At 56.4% G+C, this 19,369-nt stretch overlaps 1 protein-coding gene across 3 annotated transcripts in view; it reads right to left on the bottom strand.

The window, feature by feature from the left end:
* The window catches only part of PLXNA1 (plexin A1), a 105,239-nt gene that overhangs the window by 72,883 nt on the left and 12,987 nt on the right, over nucleotides 1-19,369 (bottom strand). For all 3 annotated transcript variants that reach the window (XM_061357153.1, XM_061357156.1, XM_061357154.1), the window contains exon 3: nucleotides 13,680-13,862. In XM_061357153.1, coding sequence (XP_061213137.1) covers nucleotides 13,680-13,862 — 183 coding nt within the window. The remainder of the gene's footprint in view (nucleotides 1-13,679; nucleotides 13,863-19,369) is intronic.

Raw genomic sequence — 19,369 nt, 5'->3', positions numbered from 1 at the left:
CCCTGCTCTCCATAATGGCTTGTTCAATCATTCCTGTTGTCTCCAAGGGTATTTTGCTCCTCCAAAGGGCTGGAGCACGGGGCGGGCTGGGTTACGGACCCACTGCTTCACCATGGAACCCACAGCGACAGGACTGATGCACGCAACAGGGGTGAGAAAGTCAGTTGGGTTATTTAGATTTGGATCCATCCTGATGCATTCCTGCTCTCTCTCCGCTTAATGCCATGAAGGACAGAGCCCAAAGCAGAAGATGAGAACGCAGCAGGAGGGATGCGTTGCCTGGGGATGGACAGAGATGGATGGATGGAGGAGGAATAGAAACCCACATAACCCCAGCACACAGGAATGAAGTGATGCCTGCAACCCACCTCCAACCCACCCAAAAACCAACCACACTCTTCTTAGGCGAGGGTCTGAGCTGGCACCACCGCTCACATAGAGCCTGACCACAACCCAGACCCCAGGACACAGGGCTGGTCCTGGCTCAAGGTCCTGGAGCCTCCCCATGAGATGCTGCCGCTGCCTCAGCCAAGCACAAGCCCCAGCAATGAGTCAGCCCCAGCTCCCAGCCCTCATCTAATCCCATCCCCGGTGCCGGGCGGCTTTCCAGGGCATGTCCACAACATGAAAGGCGTGCTCCTGGGTCGAGAGCCGGAGGAGAAAGAGGAGGAGAAGGAGGAAGAGGAGAGGGGAAGGAGCGCTGCGACTCTGTGAGGACTTGGGTCAAGCAGCTGATGCTCTGCGAAAGCCAAACTGGGGGTGGGTTGTTTGTGTGATTTCATTGCTTGAACAAACAGAAACATCCTGTATGTGATTAAGAGCCTTTACGAAAAACACACCAAGCCCCGAGCCCCGCAGCTGGGGCCGAAGGCTGAGCTGCAGCAGGGCTCAGCCACACTGGGGTGCGCCCAGCTCCCATGCGGATTCACAGCATCCCAGGGATGCTCCAAGCCCACGCGCACAGACAGCCATCCCCCCTAGGAACTCATCTCCCCCATCAAAACGTCACTGTTCTCATACCAACCTCACCCACCCTCGCTCCAGGGAGCAAGAGGCAAGCAGGGTTACCAACAGTGCAGACGATGGCTGCACGGGGAGAGGCAGCCAAGGCTCTAACATCACTCCGAAGCATTAATTCCTTCCTTTATCGCCTTCTGCCCCAGGATATCAAAGGTCCCTGCGCATGCTTTCAGCTTGCTCCTCCTTTTGGCTCCAGGCACCGCCATCCACAGACAGGAGGAGAAACAGGCAGGAGAAGAGAACTGACCACAGGCTGCTCCCCCCTTCCGGAACAAGGGAGGACTCCCAGCTCCTGCCAAAAACCCAGGACTTGCCTAGACTTGTCCGTCCATCACCTCCATCCACAGCCCCTGCCCTGCCTCGGGGGAGCCGCGCCAGGAAAACACATGCTTTTGGTTAAGGAGCACAGGCTGAACGGGGGAAAAGGCCCTTCAACATCACACACCAAGATGAAAACTGAAGTTTTTGAAGTCGTTTCTCCCTGGCAAGCTTCAAAACAGGGCAAAGTTTTAGGTTGTTTTTTTATTGTTTAGAGTAAAAAAAAAGAAGTAGGTATTTCATCCAAACCATCCCTGAAACATTCCTGACATTTATTCCTGCAAACTTTTCCTCCAATTAATGGCTGCTACACAACTATAGTTTTCCTGATGAAAAACATCACCAGCAGCTCACGAGCCATTAAAAGAACCCTCGCTCTGTTCCTCCCTGCTCACGCCCATAAACAGCACGAAGGGAGGTTGGGAAGAGGGGTCAGAAACAACAGTTTTGGCACAACAGCCTCGGCCACTGAGAGCAGGGACACCGGGGGCAAGGCTTGGAGCTCACTAGATGCTGCAAAACCACCCTGGTCCCACAGGAACACGGTACCACATCCATTGCTGGCTCCGAAAGGCAGCTGTTTGCAGGGGGTTAGGCTGGGTTAAAGCCAAGGCTGTCACAGCACAGCAGTAAGGATGCTCGTGTGAGTGCGGCAGTGCATGCAGGGTGGGAAATGATGCTGAGCAGAGAGGTTTCCACCCCAGGAAGAAGGCAGTGACAGCCACCTGGGCGGATATATGGTGTTAGAGAGGGCCAGAGCTGGTTTAGTGCTCCTTAATCGCTCCCAGTTCCAAAATGAAGCCCCGGTCTCATTTCAGCAGCCTGGGAGAGCAAGCATCAGGCAGGAAGGCATCTCTGACCAGCATCTGATCACAGAACCAGAGTGGTTTGTGGTGAAAGGGACCTTAAAGCTCCTCCAGTGCCACAGGCAGGGACCCCTTCCACTGGAGCAGCTTGCTCCAAACCCCTGTGTCCAACCTGGCCTTGAACACTGGCAGCGATAGGGCAGCCACAGCTTCTCTGGGCACCCTGTGCCAGCGCCTCAGCACCCTCACAGGGAAGAGCTTCTGCCTAAGAGCTCAGCTCAGTCTCCCCTCGGGCAGGTTCAAGCCATTTCCCCTTGACACACTCCTAGCACCCAAAGCAGCATACCCCACAGAGACCCAGGGCAGGAGATGCCACCCAAGGTCCCTAAGACAAACCACACTGAAGCTCCAGCAAGCACATTTCCACCCCACTCCCTCCTCCTCCTCCATTCCCAACGCTGGAAGCAGCAATTTTCCCCCTCTTTGCAGAAGCAGCCAAAGCCACACATCCCGCATCGATGCAGACTCATCCCCCTGGGAGGAGAGCTCAGGCTTCTCATTCCCAGGTTCTGTGCCCCAGCCTTTGGCTTGCACTTTCCCACCAGCAGATTTGTGAGGGAAGGAGAGGCAGGAAGGAGCCTGGGAGCATTTATCTCACCTGCTAGAAGAGAAACACATCTTTAATTTTAAACGTTGAGCGTAAAAACAGATCCCTCGAGGCTCATAAACAACCAGAAAGAGAGGGAGAGTAACGCGGAGGATCCCTGGGGAAATAAGCGGATAATCCAATTTGGGAAGTTCCCATCCCTCACACAAGGTGGGAACAGTGTGGGTTTGGGGTCCTTTTAAAGGGCTTTGCTTGTTCCTTACAAAGAACATCCCATGCATCACCCACAACCTGACCAGAAACCAAGAACCAAGTGAGGCCAACCCCATCCAGCATCCCCATCCAGAGATGCTCCCCTTCTCCCCCCGCAAAGAAGCTGTTGGCACTGAGTACTCCACTGTCTGCACTCATAGCCCAAGGTCCTGCATCCCTCCCAGGGATGCTGAGCCTTTCTTTGTGGCTCCATATGTACCAGCATCACTATGACACCCGCTTCCCATAGCTAATTACAGACACAGTCACCCTGGCCAAGACACAGGCCTATTTTTGGAAGCTTTTAAATTAAAAATAAATACATACACACACACATATAGACAGAGAAACACACACACACATATATATATATCAAAACTGCATCATATTTTCCCTCTGAACTCTTCCAGCTGCATTTTGCTCAACTACTACCTGTTCATCTTTGAGCACCATCAGTGGGAAGCAAGAAGGCAGGGAACAGCTAGGCACTGCCCTTGCTGCCTTCACACCTTCCGGGACTGCAAACTGCTCTACAAACCTCAAGCTTCCCCATGAGCATCCCTGTTGAACCCCTAAATCCACCCTCCAATGGATTTTGCTGCATCCTTCAGCTGGTTGGGAAGAGCATCACCAATATGATGGGTTTGATGATGCTTCCTTCAGGTCCCATTCCCTACCCAGAAGGAAGCATCATCCATCCATCTCCAGCTCCCTCATCCCCAAGCTTCACCAGAGAACAGCCACAGTGAAATCACCTACACACATATTTAATACCATCCCTTCACCCACCAATGACTGCCCCAGCTTCCATCCATAGGTTCCAGAGTTCCATCACATGCAGCAAGGACAATGAATTGTCCCCAGAAAGGCAAGGAAGAGGAGGCAAGGAGGAAGAGGAGGCACAAAGCCTCTTCCTTCCGCAGCCACCTGCCCCAGCGAGCATCACTGTCAGCGCTAAGCCTCCAGCTATGGCAGCACCAGATTTGCTCTGCGGATGCCAGCACAATAATTAAGATCTACAGGGCTCTGTCAGTCACTGAGGGGAGGGAAGCAGCAGGGAAACCTCTCCTGGGACACGCAGGCAGCAACCTCCACGTTACTGGTGCCAGGGTGCCCGAGGGATGCTGGCGGGGTGGCACAAATCCAATCCACCCCTGGAGCAAGCAGCTGGGCTCTCCGCCCTCCAGACTGCCTCCTCTCAACCTGCTTTGCCAACCGTTAACCCCCCAAGACAAGGCTGTGCTGTCACAGCGCAGCATCACTCCTAACTCTTGCTATAGAGGGAACAGCATCAGTCAACAGCTCCGTGGATACTGCAACACAGGTTGGTTAGGAAAAGCCATGGGAGATGGGATGCTACAGAACCAGAGGCTACAGCACTAGAGGCTTCAATCTGGTACCCCAATGCAGGGCTGGGGGAGGAAGCATTTGCATGTGTCTCCTCATCCCCAAAGAGAAGCCCTCCAGGATGCAGAGCCAGCACAAGGAAATAGCTCCTCTTCCCTGTCTGTACTCTGCCCTTGCCAAGCAGCATCCCCAGGAAAAAAGGTCTCCCGAAGCAGTTGCACATCAACAACAGGATGCCCAACAGCCCTTTGCCTAGACCCATCATTGCCAAATCCTCCTCTGGTGCCCAGACCTACAGGACAATTCTTTGGTCCTGCCCTCAGCAAGAGGCCCCCCACTAAGGGAGTTGGGGAGATGAAGGGACCATCCAGGGGCTCTAAACAAAGGGAGGAAAGGATCAGAGAACACGGAGCCTGCAGAGAGCCCCAAAACACTCTCATTAACCACAGAGCTCAGACCCACCAGTGCAGCAGCATCAGGGAGCAGGATGGGAAAGCTGCATCCCGAGAGCCTGGGGAGCGGCAGGAGAACATCCCTTTTCCCTGGAACATCAACCTTTCCCCAGCTCATCCCTAAAGAGGAACTACCCAGCAGGATGGAGCGGCATCCTCGCTACCCCGGCACCACGCACAGCCATGCTAGCGCACAAATTGCTTCATTAAATGTCATTGCATTAAGGCACTTTCATGAATTTAACACTGTCCCCCGACTATTGTTTGCCTGAAAATTAAATTACAGCAACATTTGTTGTTTCAAGGAGTCTGTCAGGGAGGGATGAGGATGGAGCAGAGGATGCAGGCGCAGGCGGGCGATGCTGCTCTTGCAGGCAGTGAAGGTGGGAGGCACAGCCACAAAGGGAGAAGGGGAGAACTGAGCTAACGTGCTGCCTCAACCAAAACCAGCCATCCACATGTGGAGGAGTGAGCCAAGCTGCCCAGGAAGGGAAACCATCACCGTTTTGGAGCTCACAAAGGCTCCAAGTGGTCCCAGCAGAGCATCATCGTGCAGCACAGACCATGGCTACATCCACACAAGCTCAGCATGGCAGTCCAGGACTTTCTGATCTGTCCAGATTACAAAGCTTTGTTGCATACAGGAACCCTCTGAAAAGGTTTCTCATTTATTCCTCCTTTTCCCTTGAGCTGCTCCTCTCTGCAATATCAGAAACAAAGGTGACAACCTTTTGGTTTGTAAAGAAAACCGTCAAGCCAAGCGGACTATAAATAGCACCCAAAACTGACCTGCATCCCCAGCGAGGGCAATGAAATGAAGACAAGTGAACCAACAGCTTCAAGGTCAGAGAGGCTTTTTTCTTTCCCCTTTGTTCAAGGTCTGATAGTTTTTATCCACGCAGGAGAGCAATCCAAAATACATCATTAGGGTTGTAGCTAATAAAAACCACGCAGGGATTTCTCATCCGTGTCGTTTCCTTCACCCATACAGGATTATGGGGGAGAGAAGATGCTTCCCCAGTGCCAACTCTACCAGCATGACCCCTCCTTGCATCCCTGCATCCCCACACCGAGTGCCTTGGCCATGCCAGAGCTGTCCTGGTATAGAGTGACCAACCAATGCTGCCCTCAAGAGCACAAACCATGGTGAAACTAACGCACTATCCCATTATCCCACCTTTCTCTGCCAGACCATAGGGATGCTCCCCACCACCACAGCCATTCCTCAGTTCACTCAGAGCCGGCTTGTCACACAGCGCTGGCTCTCTTCCTTCTCTCCAGCTGCTAAATGGCATTAAAAGAACTAAGCATCCATTAAATAAAACTTTCCCACTATTGCTTCCCATGCAGACAATTGCTCCTGCTGCCACGGGGAGGTTTCGTGCTGGCAGCTGGTCCACGGGCACACAAAGAGCAGGGATGTGCCAGGATCAGCTCTGGCCACCCAGGGAAAGCGCCCAGGGCCCCAAAATCCAGTGCCAAACCTCAAACAATGGCAATAGCCCTGTCCATCAAATCCCCTGCTCTCCCCATCCAGTCCACAACTGCAATGGCTGCGGGAAGAGGGGGGAGTTATTGGGAAACTTCCCATCTTGGGATGGGTCAGGAAGGTTTATTCCCTTCAGCACTGCTCTGCCCATCACTGAGGTGAGACACAGGAACCTCAAGGAGCAACCAAAGGGCAGGAAAGGAAGAACGTGGGGCTGGTGTGCAGCACTCAGAGCTATCGTGAGCACTGGTGGGGGTAAGAGGGATGAAAGAGAAAGGCAAAGTGGAAGAGAAAAGAATGGGAAATGTTTCCATTCTGGGTAGAAAGGGAATGGAAAGTGGAGGCGGAACCTGCACTCCATGCCATGGACTCGGGGCTCTGATGCTCCTCCTCCTCTTGGGATGCTCTGCCCTGTCACACCACGCCAGCTCTGCCCACCAGCCTTCTCCAATGCACCCTCAGCCCTGTAACTGAGTCCAGTCAAGGGATTACAGCAAGAACCCATCAAACTCACTTCATTTTACATGATGGCACTTCATGATGAAGGGCAGTGCGTCTAAACCCCGGTGCTGCAGCTCTGGCTCCGCTATCCTTTGATGAGCAGAGGGATTACCAGCACAGCCCTGATCCCCAGGGCTGTTTGCCCTGTATCACTCAGGCTAAGTATGACCCAGGGGGGTGCACCATCACCACCACCCCACTCCTCCACTTCCATATTTCACCCCACAATGCACCTTCCTGCTGCCTTCCCCATCAGTACCAGCCTGCATTAGCATCCCTTCTGCTCCATTTCAGAAAAGCCCATAATTAACAAGGGCAGGGGATAACGGAGGCCAGACAGTGGCTTTTCCCAGCATCCTGCGGCTGAGTGCTGGCCCTGCCTGGACCTGCAGTAGAGATGGATGGTCCCCACGTGTATCAAAGCCTCAGAGATGGATGATGGGCCCCATCAGCCACCAAGGGGCAGCTGGAGTTAGCATCCTGCATCCATCCCTAAGTGCCATCTGGCACCTCCACCTCGCTCTTGATTTATGATGGCTTTTCTTCCCATTCCGTAAGGGAGAAGCACGAGGTCAGCCCACAGGGATGGCTGACCTTCCTCACTGTCACATCTCAACATGAGGCACTGCTGGGACACGCAGGCCGAGTCAACACTGAAAGCAGCTGAGCACACATCTTCCCTCCTCCAGCATCTTCCCTCCCTCCTCCATCCAGGCACAGACTCAGGCCAAATTCCTCAGGCACCATTAAATCTGGGTTAATGGGGCTGCACAAAGGCAAGGCAGGACAGCAGCACTGTCCCTTCCCATGCAGCCCCTGCTCCCAAAACCACTGCCTTCATGATGAGCATCCTCCTCCTCTGCTTTTGGTGGGAGGCTGGGGCTATTCTCCCACCTGAAAAGCCAAAATTAGTCAGTGTTTGTGCCCCTGAATAGGCACAATGACCCCAACAGGAGGGACCCAACAGAGCTGGGACCTCCCAGCTCATTTCCATCTCAATGGGGGCTTTTCATCCTGCCCCCCTCTCATGGGGCCACCGCAGAGGTCCCCAGCAAGAGGAAAGATCCAAAGCAAGAGTCGTGCTCCGGCTCTTCCAAGCAGAACAGGGGTCACAGGCTGGGGCACAGCCCCGTATTCAGCAGTGGAGAGAAAGAAAATGCTTCACCAGCTTCATGCTTCAGCAACCAAACCAGACCAGCCCCACTGGCTGGGACAGTACTTGCTGCCGGCACTGCAGACCCCAGTGATGGGCAAGTCCCAGCACAGGCCCCCAGTGACTCCTGCTCTTTGCAGGGGCTCAGTGACCCCAAAGCATCACCCTTCTGCCTTGCTCTGCCGAGCCACAGCCACCACTGCCTTACCCAGCCCTGCAACAACAGGGGCAGGAGAACACACAGACACAAACCCACAGCTCTCAACTTTCCCTTTCCCAGCCTTATTCCCACCATATTCCCAGGGTGGCATTCTTAGGGATGATGCTGCTGTGTTTGACTGGTATGGACCCATCAGCTCTTGAGCTCATAGCAGCACCAAGAGGCATTTTGCCCTCACCCCCCTTTCCAGGGCAATCACAGAAGCCCTCTGGAACACACAGGGTCCTCAGGACCCAGCTCCATCCCTGCATCTCCAGCGCTCTGCTCCCCAGAAGTCACCTTGCCCCACACCATCAATGCCCGGCGGCACCGGCAGCGCGGTGATGGATGGGCTGAGGCCACGTGCTGCCTGCGGGCACCGGAGCCAGCACCGACAGAGGCGAGACCTGCACCGTCAGCGCTTCCGCAGGAGGCTGGAGCAGGGCTGGCCCGGAGCCAGGCTCCCAGCCGCTCACCTGCGGCTCTGTGCCCCAACCACAGATGGGGGAACAGAGGGGAACGGCTTGAGTCAAAAAGGCTGGGGACATGGGGGGCAAGGAGTGGGGTTTTGGGGGAGGCAGCCACTGACACCTCCTTTCCTTCCCCATGGCTGCGTGGAGCATCCTCAGAGAGCGTGGATGCCTTCATAGACCAGTTTGGATTGAAAGGACCTTAATGCTCATGCAGTTCCAACCCCTGCCACAGGCAGGGACACCTGCCACTAGAGTAGGGTGCTCCAAGCCCCTGTGTCCAACCTGGCCTTAAGCACTGCCAGGGATGGGGCAGCCACGGTTCTTTCCCTTCTCAGCATTCCCTCTATGCCACAGGAGGCAGGAGCATGGACCCGGCCGCATCCCCCTGCAGGAGTCACCCAAGGACGGCGCTGGCAGCGGCCCCGGCCTGTCCCAGGGGCCAGCGGTTCCCGATGAATTTCTGATTGTTTCCTCCAACAATGACACATCCTGTGCGGAGCCGGGCGGCTCAACACAGCCCGACAGCACCGAGCGGGGCCCCTTCCTGCCGAGCAGGAGCGGGGCGATGCCGAGCGGTCCCCATCACAAGCAAGAGGGGACCCGGAGCCTCCATCTCCCCACCACCCCATCCACTTCACGCCAGCTCAAGCCTCCACCTTGATTAAAAGAGCTTAACGACTCCAGCGAGAGCTCTCCAGGGGGAGGGAGCTGCCGAGAGGTATTTGATGGATTCACTTTGGCAACCGTCGCCTACCTTGTCATGCCAATAAAATGATTGCCATTGATTGGGGAGAGGTGCAGCCGCGTGCACCAAGGGGCTGGGAGCAGGCACCCAGTGGGTTGTGAGCATGTGGGGAGGGGGTGAGGGGTCCCCAGGGGGTGGGATGGGGAGGGAACGGGAGAAGGAAGAGGAACAAAAGGCCCTTGTGCTGGCAGCCAGCTGGGGAGAGGCAGCGCCACGGGCAGGAGAGGACCCGCAGGGGCTGCGCTGGGGGCGATGCTCCTCACCAATGCCACCAGAGGCTTCACGGCCCGAATCTGCCCCCATCACCCCCAAAAAGCCATTTGAGGCTAAGGCAATGAGGAGGGTAAGCAGCAGCAGGGTCACGAGGGGAGCGGATTTCACACAGCACAAAGGGTCCCTTTGCATCCAGAGCCGCTTACCCCGAGCACTAAGCACCACGCGACATGAACGGACCCAGAGGGACAGGCAGAGCAGGAAGGGAGCCTGAGGGCTTGTCCTGCCAGCTCACGTGGACCACCGTCAGGTCATGCTCTATACACAAGAGGCTGACACAGGAGGGGCTTTTGTGATGGGAAGAGAGCCAGCAGGAAACAGGGAAACTCCCTCAATGCCCCCAACCAGCAGCTTCCCATCCACACACCACCTATCCTCAGGTCATGCTGCTCAGACACACTGAAGAATCCAAAGCTTTAAGAGAGCCCTATTCAAAAGAGATGCCTACATGGGATGCTAAATCTGGTCCCCCAAAGCATTCCATCTCCCTGCCCTCAGCAGGCCAGAGGGAACGGTGGTACCCAGGACAGGCGAGGAGCACCGCATCCCGTTGCGCAGGGATGGGGATGCCCCACTTAGTGTGAAGAGTTTATTTATTGTTATTACTGCAGCGGAGAAGCCAAAGCAGGCAGACACGGGGCCAGCTCAGCTGTGCTTTCCGTGGGAGAGAATAAACAAGCTGCAGCAAGTGTGAGCCCTTGGGGGGGAGCAGATTCCCAACGGAGACACTCCTGATGCATCCACGCCCGAAGCCAGCTGGCGTCAGGACAGGGCAGGGAGCTGTGGTGGCAACTGGGCAGCCAGATATCCATGGAATGGGTTGGGTTGGAAGGGACCTTAAAGCTCATCCGGCTCCAACCCCTGCCACAGGCAGGGATACCTTCCATTAGAGCAGGGTGCCCAAAGCCCCATGGAGGACAGGGGGTGTCGAGGGAAACCCCAGGCATTGGGAAGCAAACCTCGCTTCCCTTGCGCAAATACCCCCTGGACTTCCCCTCTGCAGCACCCCCACGTCACTTCCCCATCCACAGCACCCACACACAGCACAGGGTTCAAGGCTGGTCCCTGACGCAGCAGGAGCACGGAGGACAGCAGCAGTGTGAGAAGTCATCCCCGCATTGCTCACCTGGGATGCACCAAGAATTCCCCCTGCGCCCCAATCCCATGACTGCTGGCACAGGGCACAGCGAGCACGTGGGGCTAAGGGCTTTCCAAGCCTGACCTTTCCTCCATATAACTCAGGGCCAGCCAAAGATAACACATGCCTGGTGACCATGCAGGGATAAGCTGGAGTGGGTTACTGGATTCACTGCTGTGATCCACACAGCAGGCTGGGGTCTTGTATCCCCATCCCAGGCTCCTGTATCCCCATCCCAGGCTCCTGTATCCCCATCCCAGGCTCCTGTATCCCCATCCCAGGCTCCTGTATCCCCATCCCAGGCTCCTGTATCCCCATCCCAGGCTCCTGTATCCCCATCCCAGGCTCCTGTATCCCCATCCCAGGCTCCTGTATCCCCATCCCAGGTCTGCAAATCACAGAATCACAGGACAGGCTGGGTTGGAAGAGACCTTAAAGACCATCCAGTTCCAACCTCCTGCCATGGGTTTGCCTGCAACACCCTTCCAGCCCTCCGGAATCGGGGTGTCCATGCAGCTGCAGCAGCAGGCGCTGCCCATCACCGTGGCCTCATGGCAGCAACTGCGGGCGGCAGCGCCAGGGAGAGGCTGCAGGGCAGCCGGAGGCTCGCGTGGCTTGTTTTTTGGGAAGGGGACACAAAGGCAGGCTCTGTCTGCACGCAACAGCCTGGACAAATGCTGGCCATGGAGCTGCCATCCAAGGAAAATCCAGACGCGGCAGTGACTCTGGCCTGACCTCACCCCAGCCCAGATGGTGAGATGGGAGCCCCCGCAGCAGAGCAGCATCCGTCACAGGGCTCCTGGGATGGGGAGCACCAGCTGCCAGCACAGCCCTGCTTCCCTAAAGGACATGGCAGGGAGTGCTGGATAGGGATGGGGGAGCTGGCAGGAGGATGGAGAACCCACGAGGCTGCACCAAGCCTGATGCAGGTTACTTATCACTGTCCCCTTACATGGGAAACTTAGAGGGATTGCAACCACTTCCAAGGGATGTACCCCCCTGCATCCTCTGCCTTTGGCAGCCACCTTGGCCATGCTCTGCTGTGCCCCTGCTGGGTATCACATCCCCTGGCTGGGGACAAGTCAGCAGCATCCCCCTTGTGCTTCCCAGGCAGGAGGGAGCCATTCCCTCCCCATCCTGCCTCCGGCCGGCAGCCAGGCACAGCATCAGGATCAGGATCAGGATCAGGTAGCTGCTGAAGCAGCGCTTTGCCAGGCTGGGCAGACAGGCCCTGCAGCAGGGAGGATGGGCTGCCCAACACAAGGTCACAGCAGAGAATGGGGGAGACCTGGCTTGGAGACTGCAAAGTGCTCCCATGCTGCCATCAGAGCGACCACAGGCTCATCCTGCCTTAAGAACCTGCCCAGCATCCCAGGGCTGGACCAACCTCTTTGCTCCTCATGGAGATCTTGCTCCGTGCCCGTGTGCCCCGGCAGGGCCAGAGAGCCAGGCCAGCAATGTGGGGCACCAAGCTTGGAAAACAGCAAAAAGAAAGCTGGGGAAAACCCTGCAGGAGAGGAGGATGCTGGAACCAGAGCTAAGGTCCAAGTCCTGGCCTCAGCCATGACTTTGTAGCATGCAGCCTGCACCATGGCAAGGCACTCACCCTGGATCATAGGATCCCAGACTGGTTTGGGTTGGAAAAGACCTTGAAGCTCCTCCAGCTCCAACCCTTGTCACGGGCAGGGACCCCTTCCACTAGAGCAGCTTGCTCCAAGCCCCTGTGTCCAACCTGGCCTTGAACACTGCCAGGGATGGGGCAGCCACAGCTTCTCTGGGCCCCCTGTGCCAGCGCCTCAGCACCCTCACAGGGAAGAGCTTCTGCCTAAGAGCTCAGCTCAGTCTCCCCTCTGTCAAGTTAAAGCCATTCCCCTTGGCCATTTCCCTACAGGCCCTGGTCCAAAGCCCCTCTCCAGGTTTCCTGCATGCCCCCTTGTAAATCACTCCAAAGGTGCAAAGACAGAGAAAGACTGAAAGAAGGAGGAAGAGGAGAAAACAAATCTGCCATGTAAAAAGCCATCATCAGCCCCCCTAGACGAATAAGGAACTCGAGGTCCCCATGGCTTTGTGACCCTCCTTCCCATCCCCATTTCATCGCTCCCATCTGGAGGCCAGCGCAGGACCAGCCGCCAGCAACGCGACACCAATCCCTGCGGATCCCCCATCGATCCGGAAGGGATGAGCTGCTCTGTCAGCTCCTTCAGCCCTGGCGCCGGCAGGGCCCCTCCAAGGGCCACACAAAGCCAACAGAAGATGTGGGGCTGCAGAGGACCAGCAGTGTTCTGCCCCCATCTGAACACAGCAGCACACATATATAGGGAATTATCTCCTGCAATGGCACCCTGCTCCTGATTCCGGTCAGGAAAGCCACCCTGCTTCTCCAAGGCATCCTGCTCAGCACAGATCAAGCACAACTGCACCACGCTGTGCCCAGGATGGGGTGCTGGAGCACCTCACAAGCCACAGAGCACCAAGCCAGACCCGCTGGCCAAACCCTCCTGCTCCTGGGCAGGGATCATACCGGGACCTTCACAGTGCCCTTCCCTGGCTGAGGATGCCGTTAACGCAAGCTATGCTTATACAGGGCATGTACAGCTGTAATTACAGGCACGATGTTATGATAACAGGAAATCCATGCCCTGTGGAGATGCAGGCAGGGAAAGGCACGCACGGAGCTATTTGCTAATTGCCACCAACAAGCAGCCTTTTGTGGCATGGTAGAAAGAGGAATCTCCCCTACACCGGGATGGAGCCATCAGCACCCATCTCTGCCCAGGTCAATGGCGAAGCCATACAGACATGGACAGACAGATCAATGCATCAAGTCATGGTATGATGGAGGCACAGCCTTATCTGCACCCCAAAGGACCACCCCTCCCCATCACACCACCGAGGCCTTTCCCTACCTTCTTGATCCTCCCGCTCCGCGTGCCCGCGAACACCACGGTCTGGCCCCTGTAGTCATAGGCCGCCACCGAGGTCATCCCATCCTCCTTGTCCACGAAGAGCGGGGTCCCCTCGATGGTGACGGTCCCCCCCAGGGGCTGGTTAAAATCCTGCCCACAGAAGTTGTCGTCGATCTGCAGTGGCTGTGGAGGAAAACAGAGGGGAGATGAGTTTGGGGATAACACCGCAACATGCCCGCCCTGCCATAGGGCCATCAGTCACCTTCCACCTCCACCCCAGCATCTATGGTGGCTTCAGGAGCCCCATCATAGAACCAACTAGGTTGGAAAGGACCTTTAGGATCGGTAAGTCCAACCATCACCATGACTGTCTCAGCCACCCCAAGGGAAGGGATGAGCCGGTGCTTCCCTCAAATTCCCTTTCCACACTGGTGTAAGGCACTTAGGACACATCCAAGCATGCAGCCACACTGCATCTGGAACAAGCATTGCAGACCACGATTCAGGCTCTGGGTCTTACACAGCAGCACTTACAAACTGAGTGGGAGCCAGCACAGGCTTCCTGCTCCCCCTCCATCCCCTGCCACCTCAGACACGAGGGATGCAGGCACGAACTCCACACACATCCCTCTCCTCCTCACCCTGGCAGGAGCTCCAGAAGGAAAACGTCTTGGCAACCAGGCAGGAGGGGTCGAATCCTGCACCCGGCCTTCCCCCAGAGACAAAACACTTCCCAGCCAAGGCCGTGCCAAGACAAACGAGTCGGGGCTCCTCAAGGAGCCTCATTTCACACAGCAGAGGCTCCAGCAGACACGCTGCCCACCTGCTCCTCCTCCCACAGGAACGCCGTTGGGAATTCCCCACATTCTTTCCCTGCTGCCTTGCCCCAGACAAGGCGCCGGGCTCCGGGAGCTGCCTCCTTGCTTCCGTGCTCACCCATGGGGAGAAGCTTCTGCAAGCTCTGCCCCAGAAGAGGCAGAGGAAAGGGCTGCCCCAGCCCCTTGCCACCTTTAGGCAAGGATGGTCACATTAATGGGCAAGGAAAAGACAGCGGGATGCCCCTGCGGAAGCCGGGATGCAGGCAGGGAAGTGGGACCAGGACCAGCTCCATTGAGCATCCTCAGGTCACCCTCATCTGCTGAGCACAACAGACCCTGGCCATGGGTATCCAGCCTATGCACCCATGCCATGGCTTCATAGCACCAGCAAAATCCATCCCAGCCTACCCAGGCAGTGAGGGGCTCCTGATCCCAGCAGAATCAGGGAGCCTGATGCAGGAGGTGAGGGCACAAAGGAGACAGCCTGCTCCAGCCTCAGGATCCTTCTGCTCCACAAGGTTCCTTATGTAACTGAATTTAAAGGGGAGAGAGGGTTTTTGGCAAGCAGGGCCCTCCAAATGCATGCCAGTCCCCATGGGGTTTTAAACCCATACAGCATGTGCATGGAGCAGATGGGAAAACCCCGAGCTCCAATACGTATGGGCAGTACATAACTCCACAATTCCCACTCGATGTTGTCTGGGAAGAGACGGTCAGCCCGGACCAGCTCCCACCAGCAATTCCCAGTCACCTGTGGGGCAAACAGGGTGCTTTTCCATGCCCCAATGCATTGTATTCCATAATGGCTTCAGCCTCCCACAGCCATGGTGAGGCTGCTTGTCCTCACCATGCCACCATTCCAGCCCCAAGGCCAGTGGTCCCATTCCTGGCTCAGTGGGAAAGGACCAGGAATGACACCAACCAGGCACATTCAGCCTTTCCAGGGAGACTGGGAATGCTAGGCTGCTTCCTCAGTTACTTCTGTGTTTGCTGAGAGCCTGAGTTAATATACAGCCACAGATCAGTGACCTTTGCTCATCATTCCCTAAACTGGCAGAGCTCCAACAGCCAAGCATGGGAGATGTGGGGATCCCCAAAACAGCAGCATGGGGCACCAGGCACTTTTGCAACTACGGGAAAAGAGGGAAGTGAAATTAGGGCCTTTCCACCCATCCTCTTAATCCCATCCTTGCAAGCACCCTCTCTCCTCCATCAGCCAGTGCACACATTAAGCATCCTCCTCTGCATCACTTTAAAACAAAAGATCCAAGGCAAGAGACATGAGGGATGCTCCAGTCGATATCACGGTCCTCTGCACATACCTGGGATGCATTAGGCACTTCACATGGAGAAAAACCCACTCTCTGCTCCAGCATCCCAGCACCTTCCATCCATCCACAGCAGGTGAAGGGCAATGCCATGATGGGATTTAAGCCCCTGCATGCAGTTGGTGCTCTCTCACGCTCCATCTGCAGCTTCCCCATCCCCTCTGCTGCTGAATATGCAGGAGGAGAGATGTTGATGGTGTTTACTCCGCTCTGCTTTGTCTCAACAAACTCTCTGGGAAACGACAAATACAGCTGCACCACGGCCCCGCGGAGCCGCCACCGCCATGCAGCCACCACCTCGATAAATAATTACACCCACAATTAGCTCATTAACAGCAAACTGCCTCGTTAGGGAAGCACAGGCAGGCAGCGTGGAGAGGGCAGGCCAAGGGCGGCAGAACCGGGGCTACGGCACCAACCAGCATCCCGGGGGATGCAGGGAGGGATGCAAGGCGGATGTAGAGGGGATGCAGGGAGGGATGCAGGGAGGGATGCAGGGGAGGATGTGTCCTCTCACACACACCACAGCACACAAGGGCCAGTGACCTTGGAGCATCTCAGCTCACAGATGCAGGGGTCTGCAGGAGGCCTTTGGCTCTGCCTGCTGTCCCATTTGCACAAGCGGTTGAAGGCACCATGGCCTCAGCCCATTGCAATGGGGGGGAGAGGGGGGATTGTTATTTTGGAGTTTTTGTGGATTTTAATGATTTTGCCTTTAGTTTTTATTTCAGTGCTTTCCCTTGGCACCCCTCTCAACCCTCCACCCCCAGACCCCACTTCTGCAGCACAGCATCCTTCTCTCCCCCATCACCAACCCACTCCCTCAAAGCAGGATCAGGAAAGCCGTATTTCCCAGGGACAGCAGCATGCAAGAGGATTGAAAACAGGCCCATAGCACCGAGGGAGCATCTCCTTGACATGCCTTGTCTCATTGCCTCCCTTCAAGCCCACTTACGAAAGCAATGAGGGAGCAGACAGCAGAGGCAGGCGAGGCTCGCACCGGCAGCATTATTAATTAGCCACTGAGTCTACAGTTAACACCGGGCTCAAGCCCGGTCCCCTGTGCAGCCCCCATGCCCTGCGATGGAGGATGGAGGATGCAGAAGGATGGGAAGAGCCAGGGAGGAGGCCGCAGGAGGCAAGGACCAAGCGCCAGGCCGGGATGCCAGGCTTTTAGCACGTTTCCCAGGAATAATCGCAGCCTGGTACGGTTCATTAACACCTGCATTTCTCTGGCTGCCCCTGGGAAAGGATTTGGCTTATCCTGGCCCAGTTTATCACCAGCCATTGCCCTGTGCCAGCAGGCTGGGCAGCAAGCCCCACAAAGGAGTCAGAACTCATTTTCTCCCTGGGGCTGCACAGGGAAAGCTGCTGCCCATTGTCCTGCTGGCTCCAGGCATGGCTCTGCCTCCACTGCCAGCCAAGGGTGAGGATGCTGGAAACCCCAAATCACTCCTTGCTGCAGCATCTGCCCTCTCCCAGCCCTGATACATAGAATCCTAGGGTGGTTTGGGTTGGAAGGGACCATAAAGATTACCTACTTCCAACCTCCTGCATGGGCAGGGACACGGGCATGTGGAGCAGATGTGCTGAGCACATCTGGCCATGGACAGCGCAGTCCCTGCAATGCATAGGGGAAGCAAAGAGCCAGGATCCGCAACACTGAATCTCTCATTGAAGCACCACAAGCAGGCAGACCTTGGATGGGCTCAGGAGTGGTTTCAGCAGCGGGGATGGAGCAGGGGGATGGACACAAGGTGCCTCTGCTGTGTGCACAGGTCTGAGCGCATGAGGGGTCTTGCTCCCATGCCGGCTCCTCTCCCCTTCCCACTGGATCCCAGAAGGGGAGCACAAGGAACAAGGGACAGGAATTTACTCTGCTCGCCAGCACTGGGGAGAAACCACTGACATCCCCTGAGCTGCTGCCAGGCCTGGCTCCTGGCCTCTCCTCCTGGCCCCAGCACCAGCCCTGCAGCGCTGCGGGATGAGCATCCCTTAGCCCCGCGGTCTGGGATGCCAGCATGGACCAGCCTCAGCCACTTCCCACCGCAAAGGAGCGGAGCTAGAGGCCTCCTGGGACACTTTCCATACGGATGGGGTGTAAATCCCAAGCAACTACTGACTTGAGTAATTCCACTCTGCCTCCTCCAAAATCAGACACCAAATTGCCCTTTGTTTTCCGGCCAGCCCTCACCACTGAGAGACCCACCCCAGAGGTGGCTGTGTTTCATTAGGGGCACAGAAATTCCTGCCAGGAAGAGGTTACATGCTCCACAGGCTCTGGTTTGGCTTGTGCTCAGCACAGCAAGGAGCTGAGGGCTGGACTTGCAATCCAGTCCTGCCTTTCCAGCTCTGCTTGGCAGCTGGAGCAGGATGGGACAGAAAACGTCACCTGGATCCCACACAAGGGAGGCAGCACCCTCCAACCCAGCCCATTTGAAAGCAGGAGCCACCCTATCACCACACACATCCTTCCATCCTGTGAGAGTCCCAGAAGAGCATCTTGAGATACATCCACTCACATGGGCTGACCACCAGGACCCTGCCTACAGGAAACCTGGAGAGGGGCTTGGGACAAGGGATGTAGGGACAAGCCAAGGGGAATGGCTTTAACTTGACAGAGGGGAGACTGAGATGAGCTCTTAGGCAAAAGCTCTTCCCTGTGAGGGTGCTGAGGCGCTGGCACAGGGTGCCCAGAGAAGCTGTGGCTGCCCCATCCCTGGCAGTGCTCAAGGCCAGGTTGGACACAGGGGCTTGGAGCAAGCTGCTCCAGTGGAAGGGGTCCCTGCCCATGGCAGGGGTTGGAGCTGGAGGAGCTTTAAGGTCCCTTCCAACACAAACCATTCCATGATCCCATGATTCTCTCAGTATGAGGCCACCCCCAACGCACAGGGGCAGCTCCCCATACCCAGGGAGCATGGTGCTGCCGTGGGGCACCGGGAGAGGCAGTTGGGAATGCGGGAGGAAGCGGCAGCATCTCCTCAGCGGAGCCGGCAGCTGCGGACCCAATAGGCAGCAGGGTAACGATTTCATCCTTTTCCAGCGGAATTCAATTAGTTCAAAGCCAAAATGTGATTTGTGAGCCCGGCGCTCCTGACAGCAGCCCCTTTACTTTGTCAGGCAGCTGTTAGCTGTCTGCTCCGGAGCTGAGGGCAGGACGGTGCAGGGAAGGCAGATCTGCTCCATAGGGACCACCAACCCCACCACCACGCACCCAAAACCCTGCTCAGGAGGGCTGGGAGGATAATAGCAATACCAGGAATGTTGGGACCTCCACCAGACCCTCTCGACACACACAATGGCACCCAAATCCCCTCTCTGCCACTTATCCGACCTTACCTGGGTACCACCAGCCCGTGATCCCATCCCCCAGAGCCACAGCCTCCCTCTGACCCCTCATGGGTTAGAATGTGGACTGGAAAATAACCCAGCACCAGGAAGGAGGACACATCTCTGGGGGAAAAAGGGAGCGTTCCTTCGGTTGGGAATCACTGCTTTGGGATGCTGCCACTCGCCTCCTGCATCTCTGGATGACCACGCTCGA

Source organism: Neopsephotus bourkii, unplaced genomic scaffold (assembly GCF_033783945.1).
Source record: "Neopsephotus bourkii isolate Nb327-2 ecotype Australia unplaced genomic scaffold, CSIRO-AGI_Nbou_v1 NB_887, whole genome shotgun sequence".
Lineage (NCBI taxonomy): Eukaryota > Metazoa > Chordata > Aves > Psittaciformes > Psittacidae > Neopsephotus > Neopsephotus bourkii.
The sequence above is the reverse complement of the archived record's forward strand: the minus strand, read 5'-3'. Positions and strand labels throughout refer to the sequence as shown.